The sequence below is a fragment of the Zalophus californianus genome, chromosome 9 (genome assembly GCF_009762305.2).
Source record: "Zalophus californianus isolate mZalCal1 chromosome 9, mZalCal1.pri.v2, whole genome shotgun sequence".
Classification (NCBI taxonomy): Eukaryota; Metazoa; Chordata; class Mammalia; order Carnivora; family Otariidae; genus Zalophus; species Zalophus californianus.
The window spans coordinates 4,908,575-4,928,529 of NC_045603.1; the positions used below are offsets into that span (position 1 = coordinate 4,908,575).

At 53.9% G+C, this 19,955-nt stretch overlaps 1 protein-coding gene across 1 annotated transcript in view; it reads right to left on the reverse strand.

The window, feature by feature from the left end:
• ARHGAP8 (Rho GTPase activating protein 8) overlaps positions 1–7,110 on the reverse strand; it is a 44,908-nt gene extending 37,798 nt beyond the window's left edge. Inside the window, 2 exon segments of the mRNA XM_027594336.2 lie at positions 5,415–5,558; positions 7,003–7,110. Of these exon segments, the coding sequence (XP_027450137.1) occupies positions 5,415–5,558; positions 7,003–7,105 (247 nt within the window). The 5' untranslated portion in view covers positions 7,106–7,110.
• Between the last annotated feature and the right edge of the window lie 12,845 nt (positions 7,111–19,955).

Consider the following 19,955-nt stretch of genomic DNA (forward strand, 5'->3'; position numbering starts at 1 on the left):
TCTGGACTCCGTTCAGCCAGCGATAGGGCTTGAGGGGCACTGAGGAGGCCGTGAGCCCCGTCCGTCCACCACCTGGAAACAAGGCTGAGGATCATCCCTGGACCGAGCACAGCTCGGGCAAGCCAGAGGCAGACACACGGAAGGGGCCTGGGAGCCCAGTGCCCACATCTCGCCCAGTCCCTTCTCATGCTGCTTGTATAAAGCACTGACTTGTTCACTCCGTCACTGCACGAACACTTACTGTGCACCTACTGTTTGCACAGTTCATCAGCTTGCAGGATGCTGAGCTACTAGTGAAGGCTTTTTACTTCCCTCAAAATCAAAAGGGCAACTAACTTAGCATTTTCTTTTCATGTCAACGGATTTCTAAATGTCCCCGAAGCTAACATCCCGGCATTACTCAGACTGGACAGACTCACGAAGCTTACAGCGAAAGTGGCGGTGGGCACACCGGGTTTGTGAAAAAGGAGAGGACAGGCTGGGCCCTGGCTCCGGGGACAGAGTCCCTGTCCCCTCACAGCCAGGCAGCCCCGAGCCAGCCTCTCTGCCGCTCTGCAGATACAGGCGCAATAATAAAAGTGGCTGGGAAGGGGCATCTGGGTGGCTCAGTTGGTTGAGCATCCAACTCTTGGCATTGGCTCAGGTCATGATCTCGGGGTCGTGGGATCGAGCCCCGCATCAGGTTCCATGCTCAGCAGGGAGTTTGCTTGAGATTCTCTCTCCCTCTTGCCCTCCCCATGCTCTCTTTCTCTCTCTCTCTCGAATAAATAAATCTTAAAAAAAAAAAAACAACACTGGCTAGGAAGGACTGAGTCAGTAACTTCAATAAAGTCTTGGCATAGCCCTGGCATACAATAAGTGCTCAATAAACATGACCCGTTTCCACAGGCCAGAGATGGGTGCCTCCAGGTGTGCTGTTTCATTTACAGAAGAGGGAGCTGAGGCCCGTTGGAGCGGGGTTCATGCTCACAGCTGGCCGGCTCCGAGGGCGGCACCCCCAGCCTGGCAGGCACAGTGCCCTCTGCCCCTGAGTGCCCCGCGACGCCCGCGGGCAGGCCTCCCAGGAGGCCCAGAGGAACCCCCGGGACAGCCAGGCCTCCCACTTACTAAGCAGTCAACACGGCACCTGCATTAATGACATCAGTCAATATGAGTAAATACCCCTCTGTCGTTCTCTGCTAACACAGGCCAGCGTATCGAAAACGGGCTTCAACATGATATAATGCGGAAGGAAATGAAAACTATCAATAAAATGCAAATTCTGCGAGGCATCAGTTTAATTCATGACCCTTATTCCTCCCCTCGCTGTGTGCCACACAACATCGCTCACTGTCTCCGAGACGGGGGAAGCCCAGTTTATGAATAAAGAAACGGCTCCCGGAGCCATCGCCCGGAACGCACTCCAGACAATCCGTCATCTGCTCCGAGTGAAGGACGATTAAAATGCATAATAAAGGCAGTAGCAATCTACCCAGGAGTGATTTGGGAGTTTGTCTCTTTGGGTTTTTGTTTTAAGGCTGCTCATCTTTTTTTTGCAGAAATAAAAGGAGACTTGAAGGCCCATTTTGTCTGCATCCTGCAGGAAAGGGATCTAAACTGAGGGGAAAGATCCGGATCTGGGGCGGCGAACTGTCATCCAGGAGGACCAGATCCGCCTGTCCCCCCCCCCCCCCTTCTCTTCTCTCTCACTGCCTCCGCGTCTCTGGATTACACCTCCGGCCTCTCTGCTCCTCAGGCCCAAACCCAGCCCCGGCCTACCCTACTCTCCACCCTTGTCATCTCCTTCTGGGCTCACAGCCCCAGCCCCAGACTGAGCTCCAGACGGTGACCACTTCTTAAAATGATGAAATCAACTTTACTTACAAAACACTATCTTAAAGAATTACAATTCTACAAAGCTTCTATTTGGCCACGTGCACACCCCTTACATATAGACAGATCATTCAGTATTACTTTGTACAACACTCCAATTTCTAGCTACGGTTCTGGATGTCCAGCTCTGGGGGAAGTGACACCCAGAGAGGAAACTAGGGGGGAACCCCTGGTGGGGAGTGAGGTCTGCTCATGCCCAAAGTAGACCCCTTGGCAGGAGTCACAGGGTGGCCCACGTGGCTTCCCGGTGGAGCAGGGGCAGGGTTCCAGGTCGTGAACTGTCCCCTGGGCGAGCCAGCCCCACAGGAGCATGAACCAGAGTTAGGGACGAGGGAACAGAGCCGGACGCCCGGGTGAGGCTGGGAGGAGGGGGCAGGGGGGGAACGCCAGGGGCTCTCGCCGGGGGCTCTCGCCGGGCGCTCTGATAGAAAAGTCAATGGTGGTTTCGGGGATGCTGATTTCTGCTCTAATGATTTCTCTCTCCTTAGCCACTAGGTCCTCCGGGTTGGAGCGTCTCGATCTCCATTGCTCTAGTTCTTTGACAGCGAAGTCTATCTCAGCCACGAGTAGAGCTGTCTCCATCCGGCTCTGCTCCAGCAGCCTCTGCCTGACTTCTGAGGACCTCTGGCTGGGCTGGCATGTTTTAAGGGGGGGGGGTCTGAGGGCCTCAGATGTTCTCTGAAGATAGTTAAATGTCTCAAGAAGCTGGCGTTTAAATGAGAACTCTGCTCTAAAACAAGAGAACTCTCCGGAATCCGAGGACTGCCACCCAAGCTGTCATCCCTCATAGCATAGAAATCCGTAGCTTGAGGACAGGCTCAAGCGTTCCACCATGATGACCTCAGAGCATCTCTGGAAGAATCTGCCCACAGCTCAAGGCGCCCACAGACCCTTAACGTTACATCCTGAAGGACCCACCACAAACCGCGGGGCCACCCACAGCCTTGCTCCAGGAAGGAACCCCGTCCTGGCCCCAGGCCCCCAGCCCAGCAGGTGGAGATGAGGCATGCAGAACAGGACCGACCCCAGGGCCCCATCTCTTGACTGAATTCTCACCCCACTCTGCTAGGGCCCCTTCCCAGTCAGGTTTCGGCTGGTCCTCCAGCCTGATGTTGAAAATCTCTCTCCACAGCATGAACCCAGACCACTGTTCTTGCTCCTACTGGGGCCTCACGCAGCTGCCATCAGCAGCCCCCACACCGCGGCAAGAAGGGTCACTCTAAACCACAAGCCCCACAGCACCGGCCCTCTGCCTCATGTTCCCCAGAGCCCGGTGACCAAGTGCAGACTCCTGAGCACACCCTCGAGGTGCTGAGAACGTGGTCCCGCTAAGCAGCCACCTCAACGGAAGTACAAAAAGATCTGATGGGAAGCTGTCTATACACGATGCACTTCATCCGTAAAGACTGGGACCGGTTGAAGGGAAAGGCATGGAGAAGGCATACCTACCAACACCAAAAAGGTCAGAGCTGGTCCAGCTGGCCCGACTATATGAACGTCAGATGCGGTTGTCATCACGGGCGCAGGGCCGGATATAGAGGGGGGCACTTCGAAACGAAGCAAAGGTTGACACAACAAGAAGACATAACAACCCTAAGTGTATGCGCCCCCAAAAACAAAGTGTCAAGACACACGGAACAAAAGCGGACAGAAGCAAAGGCAGAAACTGACAAATTCCAACCAGGGGCGCTCTGAGCCCCCCTCCGTCAACAACTGATAGACGTAGACACAGAAGCAGAAAGAGGCAGAAATCTAGACAACACCACTCATCAACTGAACCTGACAAAAAATACACAGAACATTCTGCCCAACACTGCGGGATACATATTCCTCTCGAGAGTGCAAGGGACATCCGCCTAGACAGCTCATGTGCAAGGCCACCGCTTCTCAGACTTTTAGGTCTTGGAACCCATCGATACTCTTAAAAATTACTAACGTCCTCAAGGAGTTGTTGTTGTTGTTGTTGTTTTAAAGATCTCATATATTTATTTATATATATATATAAAATAAATAAATGAAATTTATTTTATAGAAAGAGCACGTGTGAACTGGGGGAGGGGCGGAGAAGGAGAGAGAATCCCAAGCAGGCTCCAAGCTCAGTGCAGAGCTTGACCCGGGGTTTGATCTCATGACCCTGAGATCATGACCTGAGCTGAAACCAAGAGTCAGTCGGAGGCCCAACCAACTGAGCCACCCAGGCGCCCCGGTCCTCAAAGAGTCTTAAAAGTTTTTAAAAAGTGGGTTATTTCTATAGAAATTGACCATACTAGAAATCTAGAAGAGAAAATTTTAAAATATTTATTCATTCATTTTAAAATAACCCATTGTAGGGGTGCCTGGGTGGCTCAGTTGGTTGAGCATCAGTCTCTTGATTTCGGCTCAGGTCGTGATCTCAGGGTCGTGGGATCAGGCCCCACGTCAGGCTCCACGCTCAGCGCAGAGCCTACTTGTCCCTCTCCCTCTCCTCCCCCGCTCACGCACGAGCTCTCTCTCTCTCCCTCTCTTAAATAAAATTTTAAAAATCTTTAAAAATAATCCATTGCGCGTTAACATAAGTAATGTATTTTTTTATTCTTATGAAAAATAACTGTATTTCCTGTCTTCCTTTGGTGGGCACCTGATCTGTGCTCCCACATGGGGTCCAGCAACCATTCCTGCTCCCTAAACCTTAAAGGTTCTCCAAAATGAACATCTGGGGCTTGAAATGGCTGGCCACCTGTCTAATCCCCAACCTCTCCTTGGTCCTCTTCGTGGAGTGTGCACCAAAATCCTTGCCATTTGTGTCGTGGGGGCCTCCAACTATTGAGAACCATTCCTCTGTTTCATCATCACCTTGACAAGATTCCAGCTCTTTGGGGACAGGGACTAATGTTTATGGAGCTCAGTGCAGGGGACAAAGAGGTGAGATGTTAGGGTCACCGCCTATGAGAGCTAATGCCATGTGTCACCTCGACTGGGCTCAGGGAGCCCCAGATGGCTATAAAACATTATTTCTTCATGTGTCTGTGAGGGGTGTTTCCAGAGGACAGCAGCATTTGAACCGAGTAAAGATCGCCCTCCCCAAGGCAGGAGGGTGAATCCAATCTGTTAAGGGCCTGGATAGAACAGAAGGGCAAAGGGGCGAATTTGCCCTCTGCTTGAGCTGGGCTATCCACTTTCTCTAGCCCTCAGACACTGGGGGACACCAGCGCTCCTGGTTCTCCAGAGCTTGGGCTAGGACTTAGACCAGCGGCCCTTCCTGGGTCCTCAGCTTGCAGATGGCAGATCCTGGGACTTCTCAGCCTCCACTGTCAAGCTAGAGCCAATCCCGACTATAAACCTCCTCTCGCGTGGACCTCTCTACATCCTCCTGGTCCCGTCCCTCTGGAGGACCCCGATGTCATCGGCTTTTTCCAAACACAGGCAGGTGCTTTGGTTCCTACTGTGGCTTTCATTATGAGGCCACAGCCGGCTGGACGGAAGTGGCCCGGATGAACCCACCCTGTGCCACAGGGTCCACGTGGCACGGTCAGTGTTCCTGGGACCACCCAGCTGCGACCCACCTGCCACCTGCAGGATGCCGTGCCTGGCCACGTCGTAGAAGGGGTGATTGATGCTCAGCGCGGGATCCTGGCCGGCCAAGGGCACCACCAACAGCCTTCTCACTATGCTCAGGGCAGCTGCCTGCTCCTCATCTTTCCGCAGCTCTGTGGCAGACAATGAGGATTAGAGAAAGTCAGCTGTCTTCTCGAGGAAGAAGGGCAATGAGGGAGCCTCCTAGGGTCTTTTTATAGGACAGTCACCATGCCTTAGCTGTGCACCCACTATGCGCCCATCTCTGCTGTGCTCCCACTATGTGCCCACCTTTCCTGTGCACCCACTATACGTTTGCTCCATGTGACCCCAGTATGCATCTGCTTGGTCGTGTGCCCACCCCTCCTGTGCACCCACTATGCGCCCACCTCTGTATGCACCCACTATGCGCCCGCTCAGTGTGCAGAACCATGGAAGAATAAAGTGAGACCTCGGGGCTGAATACTGCCCTCCACACAGACAGGAGTGGAAATGGAGGCTCAGACACGGGGAATGAGTGCCGTAGGTCACACTGCTCATGGACAGTGGAGTGTGGACTTGAACTTGATTCCCAGCTCCAAATTCCAACCAACCCAAGCCCTCCTTGACGATGTGGACACTGAGAGCCAGCAGGAAACCACAGCTGGGCTGAGGGCAGAAATGGGTTACTGTGCTATGAAGGAGCACAAAGGACGGTCTTCCAGTTTAATTTCAGTAGAGGGGGGTTCCTTTGTGCAAAACAAATCAACACTGAGATGTTTTCAGCTGGAAAAAGAATGAGACCTTCAAATTTCAGGCTAGACTTTGGTGCCCAGAGGCACTGGGTGGAGGAGTATTCCTCCAAGATTCATGTCCGCCTGGAACCTCATGATGGCACCGTATTTGGAAATGTCTCTAGCGATGAAATGAGTTCAGACACGGTCATCCTGGATTAGGGTGGACCCTAAATCCAATGACTGGGGTTCTGGTGAGAAGAGACAGAGACGCAGGGAAGAACACCACGTGAAGCGTCCTGACAGATGAGCGGTGGCCAGTGCCTTAAGCAGCAAGGGGAGCAAACCGGAAGGCACAACGACGGGTCCTCGGGAGCAAATCATGCGGCAGGTGTAAAACCAGCCAAGGCTTCCCACATCCGGGCGGGGTACAGAAGACTGTTTATCTCAGGGCTACAGGCCTTCAGCGGGTTCTTAGGATCTACTCCGTTTATTGCAAACCTGAGGGAGGGAAATGAATGAAACAGCTGGCCCCAGTGCACATAATAGGAATAGCCTTGCAGGTAAACTCGTACATGTAGGATCTTAGCCAAAATGCCAGGGGGCGATTCCAGGGAGAGGCTCTCCTCCCCGCTCGGCCCCCACGACCGAGTGCCCTCGGGCATGTTTCCAAGTTACCCTGAGCCTCAGTTTGCTTGTCTGTAAGATGGGGATACAGAATCTGGCAGCTTAGTGGGTAGCCCTAAGCAGCGAATGAGGATATTATTCCACTTAAGCCTCCCATGTACATATATTATCTATTAAAAGCAAATGTACGCCAATGATCTCCTCGCAGGACGAGGCTGGAAGGAGAACACACCTTTACCTATTTCGGCCAGCATCTCCAAATCCAGCCGGGACATGCTCTGCTGCTGGGCAGGGTGGCCCAGGCACAACGTTCTGACGCCATCTCTCGGGGACCCCAGCATGGGGTCTTTCCAATACCCTGTGGGAGAAGCACACAGAACCCAGGGACATTTAACACACAGGTACCCGTGAGGGCTCAAAGAATGAAGGAAATGCCCTTTGAGTGCCTGGCTTGCTTTTCTCTCTTTAACATGAAAAAAGCACCCACTTCTGAACCCTGAGACCCCAAGTCAAGATGACGTTTCCACCTCTGTTCACCTGCCCAGCCCACCACCCTCCACGTGGGGGAGGTCCAGGGAGTTGGAGCCCCGAAGGTGTGGGCCCGTGTATGTGACTGCCTCTTGTTCAGGACCTGGTGCCCCTGGCTGGAGCTCCCTCTCACCAAGCAGCCCCATGGCCCAGGACAGCAGGGCAGGGGGCCGCAAGGGCGGCGCACACCGTGAGCGTGAACAGCACTATCAGGGCCGAAGCCCTCAAGGCTACCATCATGCCTGCTCAGAGCGATGCACACTCACTCCTACACCCATTTTATGGAGGGGGAAACTGAGGCCAGCAAAGATCAACTAGAACTGCTCGTGGCTGCACAGCTAGGAGTTACCAAACGTGGTTATTCTGTGCCCAGGATAATGCTTCAGTACCTGTGCAAATCTTTACAGAAATCCCTGGTAGTCCCCAAATAAAGGAATATTTGCCCACGCAAAGGAATGAAGTACTCATACCTGCTACCACCTGGGTGAAACTTGAAAACGTGACGCTGGGCAAAAGACGCCAGTCACAAAAGATGACATGATTTCATTTATACGAAATGTCCGGAACTGGCAAGGCCACAGACAGAAAGCGGGTCAGTGACAGCCAGGGGCTGGGGGGGATGGGGACTAAGCAAGCGGCAGCCAAGCAGCACTCGTTCTTTCTAAGGTGAAGAAAACGTCCTCAAAGTGACGGGGGTGACAGGTGCACATTCTCTGTGAAGGCGCTAAAAACACTGGACTATGTAGGCTTTGTGCGGGCTAGTCATATATTATGTGAATCATATCTCAATAAAGGCGTTTTAAAACATTAACAACGCAGGGTGAAAACAGCATACACTTTGGCCCGATTTTTAATAGCAAAAGGAAATGCACAGCATTGCTAAAATGCTTTTCTAAGAGAGCTAGGGTGAGGGTTAATAAATCCATTTACTTTCCCACATTTAGCCTTTTTTCATTTTTACAGAAGCCTGTATCACTCTTAATAGAAGATACAATGATCTGAACTAAAACGATGCACGGCTGACAACGTAAAGAAGAATGTTTTATGAACATAAAAAAATTTAAAATCTTGCTCAAGCCTTCTTCTTCTTCTGCAAAACTCTCTGTTGGCTAAGTGCTATTTTTCATCTCCATTTTACAGATGAGAAAACTGAGCCAAAGGTCAGGGAGTCACCTGCTCAGGTGTCTTGGATCGAGCCCCGCGTCAGGCTCCCTGCTCAGCGGCAAGTCTGCTTCTCCCTCTGCCTCTGTGATCTCTCTTGCTTTTGCTTTCTCTCAAATAAATAAAATCTAAAAAAAAAAAAAAAAAAAAAAAGTCTGAAGCAGGCAAAGTGAACCTTTGGCGACAGAGGTCAGCGAGGTGCCCACCTTGACAGGGAGGAGCACGGGGACTGGCCACGTTCTGTTTCTGGGTGCTGTCGTGTGTTTGGGGGGTCAGATGTGTCAGGTACTCAGGGAGGGCTGCCCAGCAGGTGGAGAGGCTGCGTGCAGTTCCCTGGAGGAAGGCGGCGGGGGAGGGGTCGGGACCCACGTGGCTGGACGCCCAGGCCGCAGCAGGAGGGTGAGGAGAGAGGGGTCACTCAGGCCTCGAACGTTCACTTGACAACCGTGTCTTGGACAGGGCAACGGGGCCTCGGACACAGAGGGGAACAGATGTGACGCCTCAAAAGTGCTCCGGCTGAGAGAGGGACCCGAACAGAAAAAGATCAGCAGGAGGAAGGGAGCTGACCTCGCCGGAAACGTGCGGCAACCGACAGAGGGCAAGGAGCTTGCTGAGGTCCCACATTGGCCGGGGAGGCCGCCTCCCAACACCAGGGACGTCAGGGGCCCAGCGTCCCCAGCCCGTGCGGCCTGCGCAGTCTGTGCTACAGCCAGAGTCCAGGCCTGCAGTCACACGGGAAGGGACTTCTTAGCTAGACAGAGCGGACAGTAGTCCTCTGAGCCACCAGCTCTGCCTCCCCCCACCAGGAACTCCCTCCACTTTCTCTCTCTCTCTCTCTCTCTCTCTCTCACACACACACACACACACACACTCCCTCTTCCTCACACACGTACACACACACGCACGTATGCACAGAAGTACACGTCCATACCACAGGCACACAGAGCCCGTGCGATGTGGAAGGAAGCTCTACTTTGGGCACCAAGGACGGAACGAGGGATCCTTGCCTGGCCAATCCTGGCACCAAATTCCCTGAGCCACAGAGATGGGGTCAGGAGTGGTCACATGCCGCTGTTCTAAGCTGACTGAATTCTAAGACTTCCATAAAAGCTACTGAGAGGAAATACTTTTTTTTTTTTTTTTTTTTTTTTTTAAGCAGGCTCAGGCAGAGCCCAACGTGGGGCTCGATCTCACAACCCTGAGATCATGACCTGGCTGAAATCAAGAGTCGGACGCTTAACTGACTGAGCCACCTGGGCGTCCCGAGAGGTGAGATACTTCTTAAATGTATACCACTGGACCCAAAACTGAGAGGATATGGGCCTGGCACACACCACATGGAACGTGAGGAAAATGAAGCTAAAGGCAGAAGACGAACAAGAGAGAGAAACAGTCCTCTAAAACACTGTGCACCTGGACCCAGCCGCACCTGAATGCAAAGATCCAGTGAATCCTCTTTTCTGCTTAAGCCAGTTTGGGTTATGGACGACCTGTCGCTTCTAACAAAATGAGTGCTTACATTTTTTTCTTTGAAAAGTCAGTGCCTACTGAAACACTCGAGGAAAACTACTTCAACGATCTCTACTTTAAGAGAACGATCACTGCTTTTCTTTTTGATTATGGTACAAGTGAATGAACTTCATTTCCAAAAACTCTGAGGGGGAAATCTGGCTTTAAGCAAGAGCCACATCATGCACCAGCCGACCTCAACGCCACACCCACACCCAGTCCTGGCTCCCTCCCTCCACAGGACGCAGCTGGAAGTCCTGATGCCACAGGGCCCCCAAGGTCACTGCTCTCCCCTTGATGCAAACTTCCCTGTGCCAGGCTGGCAACACAATCTCTTCGCGAGCCGGGTCCGCTTCATGTCGCCGCAAGTCAACCCTTCGCCCTCTCTCTGCTCAGTGCATTTCCAAACGGCAAAATGGCTTAACAGCAACACTAAAGGACTCCATTTAGGGGGACGAAAGCCTCCCCTAACCCTGTGAACAACTTTTATTTCTGCACATTGCCTCCAGTTCTTCATCCACGCGCACCCATATCCTATAAAGTCACAATCAGATTACACATGCATGTCGTAATCCGCTCTGACCGCTCACTCCCCCCACCCCACCCCAGCCATCGTCCCCAAACATCCCAGACCCCAGAACATTCAGCCCAAAGCCCCGGCCGCCAGCAGCAGCATGGCCCAGCACGGTCTGGGGTGGGAGCCGGTGCCCCTTGCTGCAATGAGGCGGGAGATCGGGGGTGCGGGACGGGGGGCACCACACGACGGTGTCCAGACAAGTGTAGCCGGCACCCCAGTCATGCGAGCGAGCTTAGCGCCAGACGTCAGCGGCTCCCGGGGTGCGGCCATGCCGGCCGGGGACACACCTACAAAGACTTTTACCAGAAGGTCTCCCGTGGATCTAGTGAAGCCTCCAGCACAACTAGAAGAACTAGTCCTTGGGGGTCAAAGAACACATGAGAGGACACCGTGGCGGGGGCAAAGCTCAGAGAAATCTAGAACAAGACATTCTACAAGACAACTGGCCTGGCCTCTTCATAAGCTGCTATTTAAAGAGAGAGAGAGAGCGAGAGAGCGAGCGAGCAGGGGCGGATTTGGGGGGAAGGGGGAGCGCTGGGGGACACTGGAAAGACCTAACGAGACAAAGTGACCGTGTGCAGCACAGAGGCCTACTGGAATTCTGGCTTATGGACGAGCAGCGGGGACGGTCCTGGGACAAAGGGGAGACGTCCACGGGGCCTGAAGAGCTGCAGGGGCTAGAAGAGCCGCTGGGCGTGTTTGCAGGGGCGCCTCGGGTCTCGGTACATGGGACCGCGTCCTCGCATGCAGGACGCTTCCCCAGAGTTCAGCTAAGAGACGGACACACAGAGAATCCACAGGGAACGGCACCCACTCCTGAATCAAGCATGTGTGTGTTCTCTACGATTCCTTCCATGTTTCTGCACTCTGAACAATTCTGATTAAAAACAAAAAAACAGAAACAGCTGCGGACGGAGCGAGGGAGGTGGGAACGCAGCCCTTGCCCGGCCCCGTGGCCCTGAGAAAGGCCACCGTCCCCATTCGCCACAGAACAGAACTGAGGCCGATGAGATGCGAACACGGGCCCAGGGCAGCCCCAGGGTGCCCCCACGTCTCCGGTCTCTCTCCCCTCTCTCTGCCGGTTCACCCTGGCACAGGTAAACCTAGATCTTTTGCATTTCCACTTCTGGGAGCCATGGCAACAGTGACCTAGCTCAGACTCCAGTTTCAGCCAGCCTCCTCCCTCCACCTCCCGCTGCACCCCTGCCCCATCCTGCCCAGTCCGCGCTGGGGCCCAGGCCACCTGCTCCCTGGGCTGCTCCCTCCTCCGATGGCTGTGTGGCCTTGCCCAGGCTTTCGCCCTCTCTGGGCTGAGATGGAGCAAGAGCCCTGCCCTGCCCCTCTCCCTGGCTTGCTGGTGGGAGACCGTGGCAGGGCACAAGGAGGGAGCCCAGGGCAGAGGGAGGCAGGTGAGGCCTCGGAAGCCACATGCACCCCTTTCTACACAGCCCGCACACACGCACACACACAGGCACGCACACTCGAGTCCTGGCTCCGCTCTGCCTGTGGTTCTGGGCCCTTGCCCCCAGCAAGGCCCCTCGCCGAGACACTGCCTCCTACCCCAGTGCACATGACAATTCCAGACCAATCCCTCAAGCCCCACATTCCACACCAGTGCCTGGACCTGCCACCAACTCTGCCCACGGTCTCCCCGGACTTGCACCTCCTGCCTTTTTCTGAGGTCACCTGGCCCGGGAGGGCACGGCTTCTGAGGGCAGGGCAGGTAATGGAAGGGGAGCCCTACAGCCAGCTGCCCGGGGCTGGGGTGCACGTGCAGGATCGGGTTCGCGCCCTGGCAGGATGCAGCGCCCAGAGCCCCCGGCAAGGGAGGCCCGGCGCTACCCGACGTGGACTCCATGGCCCACGGTGTCTGTGTCGGGAGCCCTGGGCCACCTTCCAAATCTGGCTTTCCCCAAGCTGGAGGCAGCTCACTGGGCACCAGGGAGGGTAGGAGGGCTGACACCAGGCCTGGCTGCGAGCCAGCGCCTACCTGCGTCGAAAGTGAGAAAAGAAACTCAAGCATCTACACCCACAGCCGTGACCACGGCCACGGCAGCTGGTCCGCGAGGAACACTGGTCAGGAACCCAGGTCACAAGACTGGGTGCCCCCCTCCCTGGCAGCAACAGCCCTTGGCACCCTTGCTGCTGCTGCCAGGGAGGGGGGCACCCAGTCTTGTGACGGACTCCCTGCCACCCTGTCATTCTGCTATCCCTCACGCCAGGCAAGGGGGGCTCCCTGGAGTTTGATGATGGAAGGAGGCTGCCTTGTCCCCACCCCCAGAGCTTCCCGAGTCCCACATGCGCCCCTTTTGTGGGCTAGCCTGGACCTATACACCTGCTACAAGCCAGACCAACAGCCTGAAAGCAACCTTCCGGGGGCACGTCTTGAGGGACCCACCTGACCCAGTGGAGAACGCGTCTGGAACATTCTCACTTCAAAGCCTCACGGGAGGCGCTGACCACCAGCGTGAACGACCAGAACGGACCCAGGCCTCTTCCTGTTCCCGTGCCCTTGGGGAAAGGCCTCCCTGCCAAGCAGCACAGCTGGAGGTCCTGGCAAGGAACCGGCTGGGAGTTGGGAGTACAAAGCCACTGAAGCCAAGAAGGCTTTGTTTTCCCTCCAGAGTCCGCCTGAACCAAACAGAGTGGTATTTACTCTTTCTTTCTTTATAGACTCAAAACCTTTACCCAGATCGCCTAGCTCAGAAAGCTCAGGCAGCTTTGTTTCGAAGTCTGCAGGCTCAGACGTGGGCATGTCATGCATAATCGGTGCCTTGTTGTGGCAACAGCTAGTCTGGGGGATGGGGGTGTGGATCTATCAGGGTGAACCCTGGGAGCCACCCCCCACCCCCGCAATCCTATACTTGTGAGTAACAGAAGGCTCTCCCCACCATCCTGGAGTGCTCCCGGGGTTTGCACCAGAGTCTGACAGTTCCTCACCCCCTGCTGCATGGGGTCAGTGGGACCCCACCCCACGCAGGATGGGAGCATGGCCATGGGCTCTGGCTCCAGGTTAAGTCTGGTTCCACTGGCCTTTGGGATGGTTGATTTTATGTGTTAACTCCTCTGGCAAGGGTGCCCAGATGTTTGGTCAAACACTAGCCCGGATGTTGCCGTGAAGGTATTTGTAGATGTGACTAACATAATCGTAAAGCTGATAATGTACCATGATGTGGTGGGCCTCGTCTAATCAGTTGAAGACCTTAAGGGCAGCCGCTAAGGTTTTTTCAGAGACCGACTTCTGCCTCAAGACTACAACATAGAATTCCTGCTGCCCTACAGGGGTTTTAGATCTGCTAGTCTCCACAACTGCATGAGCCAATACCTTGAAACAAAAATCTTTATATATACGTATCTATTGGTTCTGTGTCCCTGGAGAACCTGATACAAGCCTCTTACATACTCAGATTTCTCCTTCCCGTGGGTTATCAGAATCACAAAACAGTGATGTCAGGAAGGACCACAGTGAACATACTGTGCCATCAATTGTCGTTGTACAGCGGGAAAGCAGAGACCCAGAGAGGGTAAGGGACTTGCCCAAAGCCACACAGCAAGTCAGTGGAGAGCTGGATCTTAAAACCAGGTCTCCCGATTCGAGCCTAGAACCTGAATGACTCCAAATACGGTGGGAAATGTCAAACACATTCTTTTAAATGCAAAGGGGAGAGTAACCATCGGCACATTCCACCACCTCACTCCACGCCCCGTGCCAACCAATTCATTCTGTCATATCAGAATTCCTTCCGGGAAGTTCTTCAAGGTGCTGCTCTGGGTTGCACCAGGATGCATCTGTGACTCCTAGGCTGGTCTCTGCAATGGGAGCCCCCTTCCTCATCAAGAGTCTTGAACTATTATTTAAATCTCATGCTACCGGCGGATTTCCTGCACTGACTACCAGTCCCCGCAGGTGCCTTCTCATAGGTGTGGGGGCAAACCTGTGCCTTGATGGAAAACTATACGTTTTCTAGAACAGAGACACCCTTCTGGGCTATCTGAATCCATCCTTTGGGAGCTGTTTTATAACTCTGCAAACTGTTGACATCTGAGAGCAACGCAAAATAATTCTTGTCTACAGACATGCAAGCTCCACCTTGTCTGGTGGAAGTTTGTCCTTTCCCACTCCCCTCCTCCTCCTCCCCGGAAACGCCCCCAATCCCCTCCCTTTTACTTTCATTTCCATATTCCCCATCTGTAAATGGCTCTGCACTTCAGATCCTCCTTTCAACCAGTGACATCTGCCTGCTTCCCTCGTGAGTTCAACAAAATCCTTAACACGTGCTCATGTTTATATGGGTAGGACAGTCACAGCTTTATCCCTTTTCTGGAAATTATCTTTTTTTTTTTTTAAGATTTTATTTATTTGACAGAGAGAGACACAGCGAGAGAGGGAACACAAGCAGGGGGAGTGGGAGGGGGAGAAGCAGGCTTCCCGCGGAGCAGGGAGCCCCGATGCGGGGCTCGATCCCAGGACCCTGGGATCACGACCCGAGCCGAAGGCAGATGCCCAACGACTGAGCCACCCAGGCGCCCCTGTAAATTATCTTTTGATGTAGCTTCGCACCAGGCACCCAGATCCTTGCAAGGAAGGGACACTGAATGAGGAAAGGCACTTCTAGCCCCACCTACCTTACTAATAAGACAGCAGGCTCAGGTTCAAGGACAGGAGATGGCCCCACAGCCTGGGGCTTCAAGTCCAGCTTCGACTCCACCCACACTCCCTCACCCTGGGCATCCACCTTTCTCCTATGGCTGCAGCCACAGAAACCCTGTGTCAGAGGCTCTCCCAAACCCCAAGCTGCTCCTGCCTACCCCAGGGCCGTTACACAGACTCTTCCCTGAGCCTCAAAGTTCTTTCTGCCCCTGTGTGGCATTTTCTTCCAGCAACGATGTTTTTCCAACACCACTTCCCTGATTCTTTGACACCAACTGGGAGTCCCACAATTCGGTCCTGTTCTGACACGAACTACCCAGAGTCAGCACAGACCCCACTGGTTAAGGGCTCAGTCCCACGAGTGACTGCCCCCATTGCTGACACCAGTCCCAAGTCCCAGGTATCCAGGCTAAGGTGTACTTGGATCTGACGGGGCTACACATTCGGGGGTTCCCACAACTACCATAAGGTTCAATAACTCGGCAGAAGAGCTCAGGAACTCAGGAAGGCGCTTTACTTATGATCACTGGTCTGTGGGAGAGGAGACGACTCAGGAAACGGCAACAGAAGAGATGCGCACGGGGCAAGTATGGAGGGAGGGGTGTGCATGGAGCCTCCATCTCTCCCTGGGTGTACCACCCTCCCAGCACCTCCGTGTGCTCACCGGCCTTGGAAGCTTCTCTTAGCGTCATGGTCTCAGAGCGCCGACCCGGTTCAGCAGGTGGGTGATGGAACTCAATCTCCGGCTCCAGGCCCCTCCCTGGAGGTTGAGGGGTACGGCTGAAAGTTCTAACCCTCTAATCAGGAGGGGGGGTCCCCTCTCTAGGGACCCAGCCTGGGTCACCTCATGAGTATAAACTCAGGGAAGGTTAAAAGGGACCCTTTATGAATAAGAAAAGGCACTCCCCTCCCTCAGGAGTGTCCCCGGGTTCTAAGCACTCTTCCTGGCTCAGAGACCACACACATCCCACACGTTCTGTTCATCCTTGCCACCTGTGCTTGCAGAATCCGCCCCCTCCTTGCAACTTCTCCCACAGTTAGTGCCCCGTACCTTCGTCCGTAAACCCCTACCGCGTGCGAGCGCACAACTCTTTCTGTGATCCTCAGATGAACGTTTACCATGGGCCTCCCTCACCAGTCAGTTTCCTGAGGGCTGAGCTGCTGCCTGGACCCGCTCACACGGGATCTCTAGAACTTAGTGCCGCACAGACATTACAATCACACTTTCTCTCCTGGGCAGTGGCTTCAGGGCACAAGCTCCGTCCCCCTCCACCTGAGTCTACCCACCACATGGGACTCTCAGTGCCAAGCCCTTGCCCCACCCCGGGGCTGTGAGCCCGGGCCCCGAGGAGCCCCTGCCGGGAAGGCGGTGCCTGCGCGGGCTGGAAACGTGGACCAGAGCAGGCGTGCTGCAACGTGGATGTTATGCAAAAGAGATTTCAAATCACTGGACTCGTCTGTTTATAATTCATAGCAAAATGGTTTGTTGCTATAAAAATATATTTGCACATTTCACAAACAGACCCTCACAGCAATTATCTTAATGCAGTAGCTACAAATTAACACCTACTTACCTCGGGCAAATTAGCACTAAATTGAATTTGAGTGGTGTGGTCGTGTGCAGGGCGTACAGAGGAAGGGCTCGCCTTTTATCTCAGAAAGGGGTTCTGTTAATGGAATCCGGGAGGAGGGGAGGGCCCCTAACCCCGTATTTCACAGGCTCCAAGGCCCAGGGAGAGGGGCTGGCACACCCAAGGGGAAGGGGAGGCAGTGTCCACACGTGAGGGACCAGAGCCCTTGCCCATAGCTGGGTGGGGGGGAGGGAGAGGGGTCACCACTGAGTTGGGATTCCAGAGCCTCTAGCAGTACCCCATAAAAAGTAATTTTTAGGGGTGCCTGGGTGGCTCAGTGGTTTACACATCTGCCTTTGGCTCGGGTCATGATCCCGGGATCCCAGGATCGAGCCCCACATCGGGCTTCCTGCTTGGCCAGGAGTCTGCCTCTCCCCCTCCCCTTCCCCTGCTTATGCACGTGCTGGAGTGTGCACGCACTCTCTCTTTCATAAATAAATAAAATGTTTAAAAAAAAGTAATTTTTAGGGGTGCCTGTGTGGCTCAGTTGTTTGAGTGTCAACTCTTGATTTCGGCTCAGGTAATGATCTTAGGGTCCTGAGATGAAGCTCCCTCTCTCCTGCCCCTCCCCCAGTGTGCGTGTGTGCTGGAGTGCCCTCCCCCCTCCCGGGACAAAAAGTAATTTTTATGCTTTTGTTTCAGCTTTGCCCCAAATTCATTAAATCCGACCCCCCACTATCCACTCTTGCTCACAGACAGCACTGAGTCCCAGACACTGGCAAGAAGGCACGTGTCGACCATTGGTCCAGGTAGGAGGGCCAGAAGCCACTAGAACCTGTACATGATACCCAGCTGAGACACCAGCAGCAAGATCCAAACGGGCTGCCACCTGCTGCACAACCTTGCCAGAGGCCTGGTACTCCGAAAGGGCAAAGGAATCTGTCCCACTGCTGGGGCCGCCCGCCCCTCCTGTGGCTCTTGTAGACACCAATGCCAAGACTTAGCTGCTCCCACAGCCGGCTGGGCAGACAGGGCTGCTCCCTCCCCAGCATTCCTGGTGCCCTGCCTGGGGTTCCCAGGTGCTCACCCAGGTGTACACCATCACCTGCACAGCCCTCCCAGGTGGGCTGATTACCTAAGAGTAATCGTATCTCCCTTCTCACAGGTTTGTTGGGGGAGCCAAGCCTGAGCCAATCAGCACATGGCAATTTCTCTGGTCACAGGCACGGGTTCATTCAGACCTGTGAGGCACCAGGAAAAGTTTTCCAGATGCTTCTGGGAAAGATCTCAAGAGAGGACCACTGGAGAAGTCTCTTTCCACATAGCCACATATGAAGATGAGGGCTGAAATGGCTGCAACCAACTCACTCCTCACTGAAGATCCAGAGGTTCAAAAAAAAGGCAGGGAATTGCCAAACCCTGATCAAGCCACACCTGATCTCCATACTATTGCCAGACCATTTCAGCTACATGGGCCAATATATCACCCTTGACTTTTGGGCCAGTTTGGAATTGGCATCCTGATGCCTCGGTTGCCCACCCACCCAAACCACACCTTCCCAAGGTTGGGAGAGAGGCTTCCTCTGGGCTCTGGCAGCCCCCAGATCCATCACAGCCCTCATCAGTCTGCACCATGTGTCTGTGTGTCCTTGACCCATCACCAGATGTTCACTCACAGCCAAGGCCGTGACTGACCCGCCCCTGAGTCCCAACATTTACCATCCCAGGGCTGGGAGTGTCTGTTAAACAAGAGAACAGACAAAGGGCACACAACAAAGTCCAGCATTCAAGGCCCCCCTGGCCCGGTCTTACCAACAATTCAAGGTCACTCCCACTGCCCGCCTCACTCGCTCCATTCCCCGCCATCCAGGCTGCTCTGTCCCTGAAGAAGACACAACTGGGGCCTCTGCCATAATCTCCATCATACAACTCAGACCCATCAGGGTGGAGGAACCTTTGGGACCTCTCCTCTCCTAAGGGATGTTCAACCCCGTGCTCTCCACGCTCAAACCCGTTTCTCTGGCCCAGACCTCTCTCCCCTGGTGCTGCTATTCCAACTACCCAATCCATACGTCTCCTGACACCCTCTGAGCACCAACACCTGCCTGCAGTTCTTGGAATAAAATTCAAACCCCTGCAAACACCTGAAAGACTGACTCTTCATGCCTGGGCCCTCCACCACCTCATGCCACCTCCATGCAACCCCACTCTCCCTGCTCCAGCCACACAGACCTCAAATCTGTCTGAAGTTGCCCCTCAAACACTTCAAGTCGTTCCTACCTCAGGGCCTTTGCACATGCTGTCTTGGCTACCTGGAACCCACAGCTCCTGAAGGGAGTAAAGGGACCCATATATGGTTTCTATTATTACCATTGGTTCGAGTCCAATTCAATAATTCAATCTGGGGGCGCTTGGCTGGCTCAATCAGTAGAGCGTGCAAGTCTTGTTTTCAAGGTTTCAAGTTCAAGCCCCACGTTGGGTATGGAGATTACTTAAAAATAAAATCTTTAAAGGGGCCCCTGGGTGGCTCAGTCGGTTAAGTGTCTGACTCTTGATTTCAGCTCAGGTCATGATCTCAGGGTCAGAGATTGAGCCCCGTGTCAGGCTCTGTGCTCAGCAGGGAGTCGGCTTGAGATTCTCTTTCCCCCTCTCTCTCTGCCTCTCTATCCCACGCCGTGCTCTCTCACTCTCTTGCTCTTTAAATAAATCTTTACAAAAAATAAAATCTTTAAAAATAGTAATAATAGGGGCACCTAGGCTCAGTCGGCTAAGCGTGTGACTTCGGCTCAGGTCATGATCTCAGAGTCCTGGGACTGAGCCCCAGGTGGGGCTCCATGCTCAAGGGGGAGTCTGCTTCTCCTTCTCCCTCTCCCTCTGCCCCTGCTCATGCTCTCTTGCTCTCTCTCTCATATAAATAAAATCTTTAGGGCGCCTGGGTGGCTCAGTCATTGGGCGTCTGCCCCAGGGTCCTGGGATCGAGCCCCGCATCGGGCTCCCTGCTCCGCGGGAAGCCTGCTTCTCCCTCTCCCACTCCCCCTGCTTGTGTTCCCTCTCTCGCTGTGTCTCTCTGTCAAATAAATAAATAAAATCTCTGAAAAAAATAAAATCTTTAAAAATAATAATAATAATTCATCTGAATTCAAATCTACCTGCTAAGGTGCCTCCTTGGAAACTGAAATGGGGTCCACGGGGCC